The sequence below is a fragment of the Vipera berus genome, assembly GCF_964194415.1.
Source record: "Vipera berus genome assembly, chromosome: W".
NCBI lineage: Eukaryota > Metazoa > Chordata > Lepidosauria > Squamata > Viperidae > Vipera > Vipera berus.
Genome location: NC_138210.1, coordinates 65,863,335 through 65,878,442, shown reverse-complemented (window position 1 = coordinate 65,878,442; position 15,108 = coordinate 65,863,335). Strand labels below are relative to the sequence as shown.

Genomic DNA, 15,108 nt, shown 5'->3' with positions numbered 1-15,108 from the left:
ATTTCCTTCCCTCATTAGAAGGAGGGACAACCCAAACAGATAGAATGCCTTTGACAAATCATAAAGGGGGGGGGGAATTGACACTGTTTTTATCACCAACCTGATAGAACCTCCAGATCGAAGGCAGTATACCTTGAATTTCCAGATACTTAGGACAAAAAAGAAATAAGAATCCCCATTGCATACTTTCCAAAAGAACTAGCATGTCCACTCTTAGCAAAAGGAGGCTGGAGTTTGGTCCTTGAAACATCTGGAGAGCCCGGGGTCATCTGCTTACGCCCTAACACTCAGCACCTTGAACCACCTTTCAAATCAGGGTCGAGTTTCCAGCTGGCATCTTCCTTGCATCAGGAGGGGTGGGCTCAGCCCTCCCTCTCTTTACCTTAGAAACAAATACTTCGGAAAAGTTTGTTCCAAACTCCTCCTTGAACTAAATCCAATCCTCAGCTGGGCCTCCACCCTGTTTGGTGGGCCAGAGACAAACCCGAGACTCGATGCAGGGAAAGGAGAAACCAACAGTGTCTGAATCCAATTAAAGGGCCATTTCCCCGAGCCCCGGGCTGGGCTGGGCTGGCAGGGACCCCCGTTGCCTAGGAAATGGGGCGCAGACTCAAAAGACTAAAACTGGGGGGGGGGAGAGAGAAAGAAAGAGCTTTGCACTGTTGCAGAAAGCGCGCGTCAAGATGCAGAAGAGAGGCTTCCCTCTTCCCTACCCACGGCTCTGTCTCTCCCACCCCAGTTCTTCCCCTGCATCAAGCTTTGGATCCTGGCCAGTCTGGAGGAACTTAATTCTGTGGGATCCCAAGACCATCACAGCCCTCATCTGGATTTCATTTGAACCAGACGCAAGCCTGCCCAGCGACGGGTTGACCTTTCTTTTTGGCAAAAAACCCAGTTTCCTACCTCTTGCCTTCGGAGAGGCTTCTCGGCAGGGCTGCCAACTTCCTCACAGCAATGCCCCAAGCCAGAAAGCAGAGGGGCTCAAGCACCCCCACCCCACCCCGATCCACTTCTACACAAACCCCCCTCCCCACCTGCAAGGCTGCCAGGGGATCCTGAAATCAAGAATACGCCTTTTGCAACACGACCTCCCCATCCAGGAGGCACTTTTGCCTCTCCTTCTCCTTTCTGGCAATCAGGCTAGTGGAAATGCATGTCAGGCAAGCCACATTCCTTCCCCCCCCCCCCAGTTTCGGCTTCCAAGCTGGCCCTTCCCAATGTGGTATTTAACGTTGAAAAGGTCATGTTCTAAGGAAACCACTTCAAGCAGATGTAGAACAGAGAGTATCAGATGACAATGGCTTGCAGCCCCCCCCCCAATAAATGCATTGCAAGCTTGGTCTATTTTGTGCCCCGTATATCTTACACAATAACCCCACCCCACTAATTCTTCTTTCTAGATTTTGCATTTTAGGGTGTAGGAAAATCTGGCATTGGAAGAGAAAAAGAAAGAAAGAAAAAATACCTTGAGAAAAATATCCATAAGATACAATTCCTCAGAAGGACCAGGAACATTTTCAACTTTGGTGATGGTCCCTAAGAGTCTGGCTAAAGTCATACATCGTGTGCAGATAATGGGAGGTCAATTAATCTACATCAGCAAGGAATACAAATTAATTCTAAGTTTTGGTTCCTTGGCTCAATTGTTGCAAAGTTAAATTAATTACTTTGCTGGTGCAGACCCACCATTTTGATGATGATGATGATGATGATGATGATGATGATGATGATGATGATGATAATAATAATAATAATAATAATAATAATAATAATAATAATAATAACAACAACAACAAAAACAACGATGATGATGATGATGATGATGACAAGATCCAGGTACAATTTTTTTCTGTGTCTTTTTAATTTTATTATCCCTTTAATCTTATTATACATGTGTTCTATAATGTCTTTTCTTCCCTCAATAGATAAAGAGCACAATAACCGTACAGGATAGGCAATCATTAAATATATTACAGCCAAGGCTAGGAATCAATAAACCAGTTTGCTTAAAACAGCAGGGTGTTCATATCAACACTATAATTTCATAAAACACACCTTTCCTGCTCAAATAGCTTGTAATCACCTTGAAACACAACTTTTACTTAAAAACAAAACAAGGTTAATTATTGGTCCAAGGCCACTTATTCCTAGAAAAATGCCAGGAATTTTATGTCATTTGTAAAAACTGACACACTTTTTCCCCCTCCCTCATTCACTTTCTCTCTCCCTCTCTCTTCTAATAACCAGAATCCCTTCATTTGCCTCTTTGACACACAAACGTAAACTTTCTGAAGCGGCAACGCAACATCTGGTTTGAAAGACAAAGAGCAAATGGAAAATTTAAGATTTTAATTCTGCACATTCACAGATGTGCACGCACGATAAGTCTGTAAATAGATGGGCATATACATGTACTTTCTCCTTAAAAAAAAAATTAGGGGGATGCAGTTCCTCAGTTGAATCAAACACGCCAGAAACGCACCTTTTCACTACTTTTTCCCTGCCATTCTTCCCTCCCTGAACTTCAGCATCCCTCCCTCCCCGTGCAAGTAAGGCATTGCCCAAATAGTGATCGCCCACCTCACCTTCCAAGGGGACCCCCATTGTTGGAGGGTCTTTTTCCTCCTCTCCAAAAATCAGCTTGAATTCTAAATCTTCATTTTCGCAGTTTGCAGCACCCATTTTTAAGACAAGAGAAACAGACAGACAGACCGTAAGAGAAACACAGAGAGGAAAATAGTGGAGTAAATGGATAGACGGTGCCTAATATGGTTAAGGGAAGAGAGAAAAAAAAACACTTTTAAAACATTTAAAAGAAAAAAAAGGATGGAGACCTCTGGGGATGGAGAAGAGAAAGTGGAAAGTGTTCCTTTTTCTAACTCAGAACTTTTCTTTTGTTGTTTCCCACCCTCAATATTGAAGCAATAATCATTATTAAAAAGAAAAGTTCCCCCAAGTTTTCTCTCTGCTCTAGTTGCCTGCTTCTCACTCCCTTGCTCTCTCTTGATTGGTTCTTTAAAGACCTCAAACCAGGCCCCCAGATGTCAGATTAAGCCCCACCCACCCAGAGGCTTGGGAAAGGAGGGGTAAGAATGTGCAGTGGGCTATCCTTTAATGCCCACTCCAAAGGGAAAGAAATCTTTGCCCCCCATCCTCCCCTGTCTTCTTCTCCAAGATGGATGAGCCTACCTGGAGCTCTAGGAAAAGGCTGAGCAAGGAGAAAACTTCTAACAGTCCTTGGTTTTGAGGCTTGCTTCATGAGGGCGAGGTGGATGCAGGGCTCCGAAGCAGCAGAATGAATTTTTGAGTTTTGCAAGCCTCACGAATACTGTGATGAAAGCAAGCATGACGCTTAAGAAACTCCTAGCCATATAAATTGCAAGTTTCTGCAGAAGACTGGGAAATATGATGGAGCTGCTGCTCCAGAGAAGGGAGGGAGGGAGGGAGGGAGGGAGGGAGGAAGGAAGGAAGGAAGGAAGGAAGGAAGGAAGGAAGGAAGGAAGGAAGGAAGGAAGGAAGGAAGGAAGGAAGGAAGGAAGGAAGGAGTGGGAGCAGGAAAGGACTTCCCCCCCCCCCAAAAAAAAAGATATTTGATACTTTAACATAACTGATGAAGATATGAAGGTATCAAACCAGATGATATCTAGATTCTTCTTTAAATTCCATTTATATCCCGCCCTTCTCCGAAGACTCAGGGCGGCTTACAAGCTTAGCAGTAGCCTTCATTCTATGTATATGCCTGCTTATTAGGGCTTTCACACACACACCCCAAGCGGCATTATTACAAAGTCAGCTTATTGCCCCCAACAATCTGGGTCCTCATTTTACCTACCTCGGAAGGATGGAAGGCTGAGTCAACCTTGAGCCTGGTGGGATGTGAACCTGCACTAATTGCAGGCAGCTGGTGTTACTTAAGGAGGCATTAGCCCACTGCTCCACCAAGGCTCCTTTTGTGAGGAGAAGGATTTATATTCCATGTTGTTTTTTTCTTCAGAAGGCTCAAAAGGGTTCTCATATTCTACCAGCCTCAACCACTCTGTAAGGTAGGTGGAATTGAAAGACAGCTCAACCAGCCCAAAGTCATCTAGTGAGTTTTCATGGCTGAGGCTGAGCTCAAACTATGAGTGTTCTGTTCACTTCTAGACTCTGGGCTATAAAAGTCTCTGCACTCAGTTGCTTGGGCAGTGTATAACATCAGTCAGAGACAATGCAAGCCAACTTCTCCAGCCTTAGCTGACTAGAATTATGGGAACTGTCGAGCAGCAACATCTGAAACAATGACAGATTTGAGATGGAGAGCTCCTAGTTTAGAAGATACTGAATGATGTGTAAGCTTGCAGAAAGGATAAAAGGATGAGGGAGATCGAGAAACATCCTATTTGTTCTTTTTTTTTTCTTCTTTATCCAGAGCTCAGGGTAAACATTTATTTTTCCCTTTCCTTCCCTTTATCTTCCTAATAACCCAATTAAGTAGTTTAGGCTTAGAAAAGCAGTGTTTACATGGCAGTTGATGCATGGATAGCTAGAACAAAGTTTACTAACTAGCCCAGTCTTCTTGGTTCATGTTTCACACTGAAAGTATCCCCACTGGTGCACAGACAACAAACTATTTTTATTTATTTATTTATTTTAATTCCATTTATATCCCGCCCTTCTCCGAAGACTCAGGGCGGCTTACAAGCCTAGCAGTAGCCTTCATTCTATGTATATGCCTGCTTATTAGGGCTTTCACACACACCCCAAGCGGCATTATTACAAAGTCAGCCTAATTGCCCCCAACAATCTGGGTCCTCATTTTACCTACCTCGGAAGGATGGAAGGCTGAGTCAACCTTGAGCCTGGTGGGACTCGAACCTGCACTAATTGCAGGCAGCTGGTGTTACTTAGGGAGGCATTAGCCCACTGCTCCACCAAGGCTCTTGATGGGAACATGTGCTAATTTGAGGCTCAAGCACCATGACATCCCAGATTGGATCTAGTTAATACAGGTAGTCCTCAATTTACGACCACGATTGAGCCCCAAATTGCCATTGCTTAGCAAGACAGTTAAGTGAGTTTTGCCCCCCTTTTACAACCTTTCTTGCCACAATTGCTAAGTGAATCACTACAGCTGTTAAGTTAGTAACACAATTGTTAGGTGAATGTGGCTTTCCTATTGACTTTGCTTGTCAGAAGATCTCAAAAGTTGACCCCGGGACACTGCAACCATCATAAAAACATGTCAGTTGCCGTGTGCCAGAATTTTGATCACACAGCCAAAGGGATGCTGCAATGGTCAGATGAGTGGAAGACAAGAGCCATGGAAGATAAGAGCCATGGTGGCACAGTGGTTAGAATGCAGTATTGCAGGCTGATTGTGCCCACTGCCGGCAGTTTGATCCTGACCGGCTCAAGGTTGACTCAGCCTTCCATCCTTCCGAGCTCAGTAAAATGAGGATCTAGATTGTTGGGAACAATATGCTGACTCTGTTAACTGCTTAGAGAGGACTGTAAAGCACTATGTAGTGGTATATAAGCCCAAGTACTATTGCTATTGCTATAAGTCACTGGCTAGGGAATTCTGGGAGTTGAAGTCCACATATCTTAAAGATGCCAAGGTCGAGAAACACTGGGGTTAGAGACCACAGGAAATCCCACATTATTGGCTAGCCTGGGAAGTCAGATATCTATTTCAGAAAGTGGCAAGGAGATTCTATCTTTGTACTATTCCAAGAAAATTCCATAGATGTGTTCATGAAGGCACCATGAGTTGAACTTGGCTTAAAGGAGTAGTAATGTCTTTGATTACAGCCAGGTTTTAAGTCCTACAATATTTGCTATTTTCAAAAGTAGGCAAGTTAGAATGGGCTTTAATTCTGCAAATTCAGCCCAGGAGAACAAAAATTCCCCAATGAACTACCTGAGGGGAGGGATATAATAAATTTTGCGAACAGCTCTGACAATTACATTTCCTTATGTGGGTTAGAAATGTATACTTTGTACTGAGATTGTGTTCTTCATCATGGAAACTCTGTTGGGGCAATCTTTACACAACAGACAACACTAAACTAAGGCCAGTTAAAGATTCGTGACCGTATCTCTATAACATACAAAATTAAGCTGATTGAACATGCCAGCTTTTGGTGCAAACCTAAGCCATTTTGTTACCATATGGTATATGGTCCCATCTACTATGTGACTGCTAGATTAAGAAACTAGATTAAGATTGAGTGAAGGCAATGAGGGCAAATATATATGCCCCAGCATGCCCCAGCATGGCTGGCTCAGGAATTCTGGGGGTTGAAGGCAACAAGTCATAAAAGAGCCAAGGTTCCCCACCCCTGCCCCAGGGTAATGTTGCAGGATCCTATCTGGGTTGGTCATTGGGATCAGAGGATTAGTTTTCTGAGCTTTCAGACTTGTGCTGGAGCCCGTCCTCAGGGAATTTCTCTCTCACCAGAATGTATGCTTTGGGCTCTTTTATACATTATGCAAAATACTACACACAGATTAGCATATATTCTAGTGAGAGAGAAATTCCCTGGGGATGGGCTCCAGAATGAGTTGGAAGCTTGGAAGAATAGAATAGAGCTGGAAGGGACCTGGGAGGTCTTCTAGTCTAGCCCCCTGCTCGAGCAGGAGAACCTCTAATATTTCAGACAAGTGACTGTCTAGTCTCTTCTTGAAAACCTCCAGTGATGGATCACCCACGATTTCTGAAGGCAAGCTGTCCCACTGGTTAATTGTCCTCACTGTTAGGAAGTTTCTCCTTGAATCCAGGTTGCTTCTCTCTTTGGTCAGTTTCCAACCATTGTTTCTTGTCTTGCCCTCTGATGCTTCAGAGAATAGTTTGACGCCCTCTTCTTTGTGGCAGTCCCTTTGTGGCAGTCCCTCAGATATCATGTCACCCATTTCTTCTTTTCTTCAGACTAGCCAAACCCAAGTCCTGCAGCCATTCTTCATATGTTTTAGTCTCCAGGCCTTTGATCACTTTAGTTCAGACATGTCAAACACAAGGCCCGGGGGCCAGATCCGGCCCGCGAAGTGGTTTCATGTGGCCCTCGAAGCCATCCTGGAAACAGTGAGGGAATGGTCCCCACTGCCTTGGCCCTCGCCCAGAGACCCTCCTTCTGCCAGAGACCCCCAGATCTGTCCCACTCCTGCCCAGGCCCCCATAGGCACCCTTGATGACAAAGATGTAGAGCTGGCCATGCCCACCCAGTAGGCCATACATACTCCAGCTGCGCCCACCCAGTAGGCCACGCCAACCCTGGCCACACACCCCCGGCCCCCTGAGGGGAACCACAATGCTGATGTGGCCCTCAATGAAATTGAGTTTGACACCCCTGCTTTAGTTGCTCTTCTCTGAACAAAGATTAAGCTTTTGGTCCTGAGGACTAACCCTTGGTCCTGCTAGATTAAGATCATCCTCCAGGACACAGAGAGGCAACAGTGACATATGATCAGAGTTCAAAAAATGTATCTTATGCGCTTATGGCAGATATTGTGACATAGTACTAGGTTTTGTCCTTGATGTGATTAAGTTGTGATGGTATTTTCATATGGAGGACCCTCCCATTTGTGCAAATGAAGCTGGTAGAGAAGAATTGCTTGGCAGAGAAGCACCTCCACCAGCAACACCAACAACATTGCTAAAGGCGGTTTTGATTAACCACCTAGAAATTCTTCCACCAGTTTTTTGGGATAACTAATTTCACTCAGTTTGCTTTCCTTAAAAGTGAAGAGAAGAGCAACAAAGATGATCAGGGGACTGGAGGCTAAAACATATAAAGAATGGTTGCTGGAATTGGCTATGTCTTAGTTTAATGAAGAGAAGGACTAGGGGTGACATGATAGCAGTCTTCCAGTCTTTGCCACAAAGAAGAGGGAGTCAAGCTATTCTCCAAAGCACCTGAAGGCAGGACAAGAAACAATGGATGGAAACTAATCAAAAAGAAAAGCAACCTAGAATTAAGAAGAAATTTCCTGACAGTTAGAACAATTAATCAGTGGCATAACTTGCCTCCAGAAGTTGTAGGTGCTCAAATATTGGAAGTTTTTAAGAAGAGATTGGACAACCATTTTTTCTGAAATGGTCTAGGGTTTCCTGCTGGAACATGGGGTTGGAGTAGAAGACCTCCAAGGTCCCTTCCAACTATGTTACTCTATTCTGTTCTAAAAACCTAGAAATTGTCCCTCCACCTTGGAATGAGACATCTGAGCCAGAAGGTGGGTTAGGACAAGCTGGTGATTGGCTGGCTCAAGGAAATATGAACCACAAACGAGCCAATTACATTGTTATACAAATCCAGCTGTGGCTTCATTTGTGATTCACTGCGTCATTCAAAATCAGAAAAATGAAATTAGGGGCAAGTTTAGCCATTCGGTTAAATGTGATTTGCCCTGGCCTGCAAAGAGGCATCGAGTTGACTTTTTTTTTGCAGTGGGGGGGGGGGTTCCCCAATATATCCTGACTCAACACTGCCTTGAGTATAAATTCACATATTATGCTATTCCCTTATGCAAATCCTGATGGCAGGGGTTGCAGAAGACCTTAAGAGTGAGCCAGAAAAAAAGCATAATAGTTTAACGTGGTCTGGGAATTCTGAGACTGTCCTAAATCTGCCAGTTTTAACAAATGAGATTTCCAAGGGCTTCAGACCCACCACCTGAAAAGCCCACATCCCATCATTCTTAACTGTATGGCATTGGATGTTCCCCAGAGATTAACAGGCCTCCATTTCCCGTTTCCTTGGCCCACGGGAGGAAAGAGTGACGCATGGCCTCTGCAGAAATAGAGACATCATAGCCCAAAGCATGCACGCACGCACACACACTCCTTCCTTCCCGCTCTTTCTTTCTTTTCTTCTTTTCTGTTTTCCTTTTTCATTACCTTAATCAGAACCATCCCTTTTTTCAGCAAGCTGAGATGAGGGAGGCAGAAACTCAGTTGCAGAGAGCGAGCTTGGTTTGAAAACTTTTAACCACCTCTCTACACTGGAAGGGTGGGAGGACCTCTTAATAAGGTCAGTTGCTGTCCTTGAGGAGGTTTTCATGCCTCTTTCCAAAGCAATTTAGGGACTTGTTAGGAAAACTCTGGGAAGGATTACCCTTCAGCTTGGTTTCAAATGTCTCCTTTCATGTCCAATATATGTCTGGCTTTATTAAATAACAGACATGGACAGTGCTTTTTGCTGAAATTTCCTACCCATTGTTATACCTCCCTTTCCTCTCCTCTCCTCTCCTCTCTTTCCTTCCATTCCCTTCCCCTCTCCCTCCCTCCCTTCGACTTCTAAAATCAAGACTATCATACAAACCAACATCATATTGTTAGAATTCTATTAATTTAGAGATACCTGCAGAGCCTTATCATACATTCAGGATGCAACTAAATATCATTCTGACATCCATTTGGTATCATCGGAGGTTATTTTATTTCCCTTAATTCATCTGAACAAGCGACAATTGATCAGGCTTTAAACCACACTGGAGACCGCAAAGCCTGGTTTTTAGCCACACTGGCTGAGTTCGTACAACATCCTAAGTGACAAATAAGTGAATCCTATTTGGGATTCTATAAGGGACGCGGTGGCTCAGTGGGTTAGGATGCTGAGCCTGTCGATCAGAAGGTCGGCAGTTTGGCGGGTCGAATCCCGAGTGCCTTGTAACAGTGCCTGTTACTCGTCCCAGCTTCTGCCAACCTAGCAGTTCGAAAGCACGTAAAAATGCAAGTAGAAAAATAGGGACCGCTACGGTGGGAAGGTAACAGCGTTCCGTGTGCCTTTGGCGTCTAGTCATGCCGGCCTCATGACCACGGAGACGTCCTCGGACAAGCACTGGCTCTTCGGCTTTGAAACAGAGATGAGCACCGGGCCCTAGAGTTGGAAACAACTAGCACGCATGTGCGGGGGAACTTTACCTTTTATTTGGGATTCACAGACCTGGATTTGGGCTGGTGTACCTTACATACAGACACTTATCATAAGGCAGTTTGTCCAGCTTAGTACCGTAGTTTCTTGTGCACTACTCCTTTACAGTTGGACACCTATTGCAACTTGTGAAAACAGGCTGCACACTCCATTCCTTACTCACTGCATCTCTCTCCCTCTCTCTCCCCTTCCATCTGTCCATCCATCCATCAAGTTTCAGGATACAAGGAGGAAAGGCACACCCTTTCACAAAGCAGCAGTGAGAGCTACCACAACATTATCCCTTTTGCTGGATTTAAGAGATTTGGAAAGCTTTTAAAAATAATGGCAAACCCCTAGCCTAGTGGAACCAAAGAAGAGCAAAATCCAATAAGTAGAAATAAATCAATCCAATAAATAGAAATTTCTAGGAAGAAAAAATTCCCAGCTAACAACTAGAACAGAGGCAGCATTTGTTTCAAGGGGTCATACATCCCCTATAGCAGGGGTCTTCAAACTTGGCCCTTTTATGACTTGTGGACTTCAACTCCCAGAATTCCTCAGCCAGCATGCTGGTTGAGGCATTCTGGGAGTTGAAGTCCACAAGTCATAAAAGGGCCAAGTTTGAAGATCCCTGCCCTATAGGAATGGGAAAACATTTGGATAAGAACTGTGCTAAATTTCTTTTATATATATATAAAGGGTATATGACAATCTATTGTTGCAATTTCAACTGTTTCTTTTTTTTTTTTTGAACTCTCATCTTAGACCGGGTCTTTTTTATATATAACTTTATTGATTTTCAAAAACATCAGATTAAAAGATAAGCAAATAAGAACAAAATAATTTTAAAAATAGTATCAAGAAAAAGAGCAGATAGAGGTGCAAAAAGAAAAAAAGAAAAGAAAAAGTGAGAAAAATAGAAAAAGAATGACTTCCAATTTTCTTTGGTACAGATATTTACGAAAAGGATACATCAAATTCTTACTCTAGGGTTATAATCCTTTATCATTCTGATCATCAGATTCCAAAACCAACATTTCATTTCTTCCAGTCTTTCACAAAAAAATCCAAAGCTGATTTCCAGGTAGAAATAAAATTAGTCAAAGTCTTTTCTTTAATCAAAGCTGTCAATTTCTCCCTCTCCTCCGATTCCATCAGCTTCATCATCCATTCTCCCATTGTAGGTATTGGCGAGTCCTTCCATCTTTGTCCATATAAAAGACTCGCCACTGTTACGATACATAAAAGCAAAGTTCCATAAAACTAAGTCTTATATTCTGAGCTGAATGTAATTTGGAAGCAGTTTTAAGCTTCCATTAAGCTACCATTAAGCTGACTTTGTAATAATGCCGCTTGGGGGTGTGTGTGTGAAAGCCCTAATAAGCAGGCATATACATAGAATGAAGGCTACTGCTAAGCTTGTAAGCCGCCCTGAGTCTTCGGAGAAGGGCGGGATATAAATGGAATTAAAATAAAAAAATAATAAAAAAGTTTGTTTTCTGAAAGATTGCTTGCTAATTATAACAGACGAGTGCCATCTTGTGGTTCATCAGTTGCAACGTTTTTTGGCTTTTGTATCTTTTCTTAAATTGTCTCTAGTTGGTAGGTCTCTATCATCTGTCTTTATCTACTTTGATAAAGGAGAATATTTCAGGTTAGGATAAGAGCTTCACACTTTATCTTCCCTTCCTTCTTAATAAAGCTTGATTTTGCTAATCATTCTGAGAATGGGCACCTTTAACTGTTCTTAGTTAAGTGTTGTCCTAGAGATGAGTGGAAAGGCTGCAACCTAGTACAACATTTCTCAAACTTGGCCATTGGAAATAGGTGAATTTCAACTCCCAGAATCCCCCAAACAGCTAAGCTGATTAAACTAAGATGTCTATGGAATTCTGAGAGTTGAATCCATCTTCAAGTGCCCAAATTTGAAAAATATTGCTCTAATCACATGTCTCTGTCCTGCAGAGAGGAGGTTTATAATACAGTATAAAAATTATTTCACCTGTAACTTTGTTAAAAGCTAGTAAGACAGCACAGGTTGGGGGAGGCTGACCTCTCTCCCATGTTAAATTCTGGGGAAGAAGTTAGGTGAGATACATCTTCTTGAAGACAACTGGTGGCATTTTTATAAATAGTTTTAATTTTAATATGTATTAATTATTATGGGCATAATGGTTTAATTGCTTTTTAATTTTTGTATTCTGTTTTTTATTATGTATTGCCCTGTTCACCGCCCTGAGTCCTTCGGGAGAAGGGCGGTATACAAATTAAATTATTAAATTAAATTATTAAATTAATTAAATTAAATAACTCCTAAGCAGATACACCATGGCAAATGGTGGCATTAAGATGGGGACACCCAACAGGTTTCTGGAGAAGGAGCTTTGAAACCTTCCACCTTAGAAGCTAAACTGTGTCCCCACATATGTTCATTTTGAATCTAGGAATGGTCTGTAGCCTTGAAAGGCTTCTGGACCTCTAATTCCCTATTTTTATCTCCCAGGGGAGGGAAATCCTCAATTTAAGATGATAGAAAAGGAAATGTGGACTACATTTATCAATTTGTTTGCATTGCATCACCAACATTTTACTACACATTAGCTTTCTTGGGTCCCACATCCAACAGGCAACTTCAGAAATTGATTGCATTCTTGTGGCATTCTTACCCATAGTTAATGATAGGTCTGTCTTTCTTTGTGAATGGACCATGCATTTCCCCGCATTCCACATTCCTACATAGTTTTCAAATTAGCAGCAGTTGTTTCCAGTAGAATAATAACAGAGTTGGAAAGGATTTTGTAGGTCAGCTAATCCAGGCATGTCAAACTCACGACATCATGTGATGCCGCGCGATGTATTGTGACTTTTTCCCCATTGCCGGCAATGGGGTAGGTGCGGTTTCAGCATGGCGCATCCAGCCCATGGGCTAGCAGTTTGAGATGCCTGATCTAATCCAATCCCCTGCTCAAGCAGCATTTCTGGCAAGTGGTTGTCCAGTCTCTTCTTGAAAGCCTTCAGTGATTAAGCACCCACAACTTCTGAAGGCAAGGTGTCCCATTGGTTGATTATTCTGTCGGAATGTTTCTCCTTAGTTCTAAGTTGCTTCTCTCCTTGATTAGTTTCCTTCCATTTTTTTCTTATCTTGCCTTCTGATGCTTCGGAAAATAAGTTGACCCCCCCCCTTCTTTCTGGCAGCCCCTCAGATACTGGAATACTGCTATCATGTCACCCCTAGTCCTTCTTTTCTCTAGACTGGCCATACCCAAATCCTGTAACCATTCTTCATATGTTTTTGTCTCCAGACCTGTAATCATCTTAGTTGCTCTTCTTTGCACTTTTCCCAAAGTTTCAACATCTCTTGTAATGTGGTGACCAAAACTGGATACAGTATTCCAGGTATAATCTTACTAAGGCTTTATAAAGCAGTACTACTACTTCACGTGATTTAGATTCTATGGATTGGTTAATACTATCAAGGATTGTTTTAACTTTTTTGGCTGCTGCCGCACACTGCTGGCTCATGTTTAAGTGATTCTCCACTAGAATGCCAAGGTCCCTCTCACAGTTACTGTTTTTGAGCCAGGTTTCACCCACTCTGTACCCATAGCTTTGGTTTTTCCTGCCTAACAGTAAAACCTTGTTTTTCTCCACATTAAATTTCATGTTGTTTGGTAGGGCCCATTGTTCAAGTCTTGTCAAGATCTTTTTGAATCCTGAGCTTGTCTTCTGGGGTGTTGGCTATTTCTGACAGCTTAGTGTCATCTGCACATTTGATGAGTTCTCCTTTTATTCCTTCATCTAAGCCATTTACGAAGATTTGAAGAATACTGGGCCTAAGGGTATATGTATGATGGAAATATGTAGTCAATGTTGTAAGGCATAAAGAATTTAAAAAAAATTATATACAGGTAGTCCTTTACTTAGAACAGTTTGTTTAATGATGGTTCAAAGTTAAAAAGGCACTGGAAAAACTTATGATTATTTTTCACCTTTACCTTTGTTGCAGCATCTCCATGGACACGTGATCAAAATTTGGCAACTGGCTGACATTTATGACGGTTTCAGTCTCCTGGGGTCAAGCGATCACCTTTTGTGAACTTCTGATAAGCAAAGTCAATGGGGAATCCAGATTCACTTAACAACCCTGTTACTTAGCAACCCTCCCCGCTACCAGTTCACCTCCCAATGTCCCTGACCTGATGCAACCTCCCATTCACAAGACCCATCACAAGCTTCTCACAGATGACTCATACCTGACCTATCACAAGACCCTCACTTGACATACCCACCCTTATAAATAGAAGAACACTAAACTCCGCTGAAGATGTTACCTAGCCTGGTAACGAAACGTTCAGAAACAAACCCACAAGCTCGGAGAACGAACCTTCACCCCCTAACAGTAACTTACCCACTGAAATGATTCACTTAACCTGTTGGTTCATGAAAATGGACCAAGGTGTGAATCCTGTTCAGTTTTCCAGCACTGGGGGGTGGCATTGAAACCTGCAAATTTTTGTGTTGAGTAGGATCTCTCCCCCACCCCCATGCCACCCACCAGTGCTGAAAAACTGAATAAGATTTGCACCTTGCATGACATCTATCAAGATTTTCTATAGATTCGCTGTTGCTGTACATGGGCTTCCATCCTCCATGGACTCTATGGACTTGACTGGACTAGACTAGACTAGACTACACTACCTTGGAGATCTTCTAGACTAGTCCAACCCCCCTAGGAAACACTATACCATTTCAGACAAATGATTGTCCAATCTCTTAAAAACCTCCAGTGTTGGAGCATTCACAACTTCTGCGGACAAGTTGTTCTACTGATTAATTGTTCTAACTCTCCAGGTGCTTTGGAGAATAGCTTGGCTCCTTCTTCTTTGTGGCAACCCCTGAGACATCCATCCGTTTGCCTTGCCCCTTTCACGTGGCTGCTAGAAGAGGATTTCCTTGACTCTCCCCTTCCCCCTCCCTTCGACAAACGGCGGGGTTTCCCCGAGACTGCGCTACTTCCCTTCCGTGCACGTGGGAATGGTGCTCTGTTGGCTACGCAAAGCCCAGCCTTTCTATCCGGACGCTGGAAAAAGAGAGAGAAGAGGGGGGGAAAAAAGGGAACGAAAGAAACATCCTGAGGACCTGAGACCTCCCAAGCAATGATCAAGGAGGGAGGGAGGGAGGTGACGGCCAAATACATTTTCTTGCCTTCTTCCTTTTC

The 15,108-nt window shown here is 43.0% G+C and overlaps 1 protein-coding gene across 1 annotated transcript in view; it reads right to left on the bottom strand.

Moving 5' to 3' along the window:
- LOC308676022 (nuclear factor of activated T-cells, cytoplasmic 4-like) overlaps positions 1–2,682 on the bottom strand; it is a gene marked incomplete at both ends in the record, with an annotated part of 38,759 nt that extends 36,077 nt beyond the window's left edge. Inside the window, one exon of the mRNA XM_081341725.1 lies at positions 2,586–2,682. Coding sequence (XP_081197851.1) covers positions 2,586–2,682 — 97 coding nt within the window. The remainder of the gene's footprint in view (positions 1–2,585) is intronic.
- Between the last annotated feature and the right edge of the window lie 12,426 nt (positions 2,683–15,108).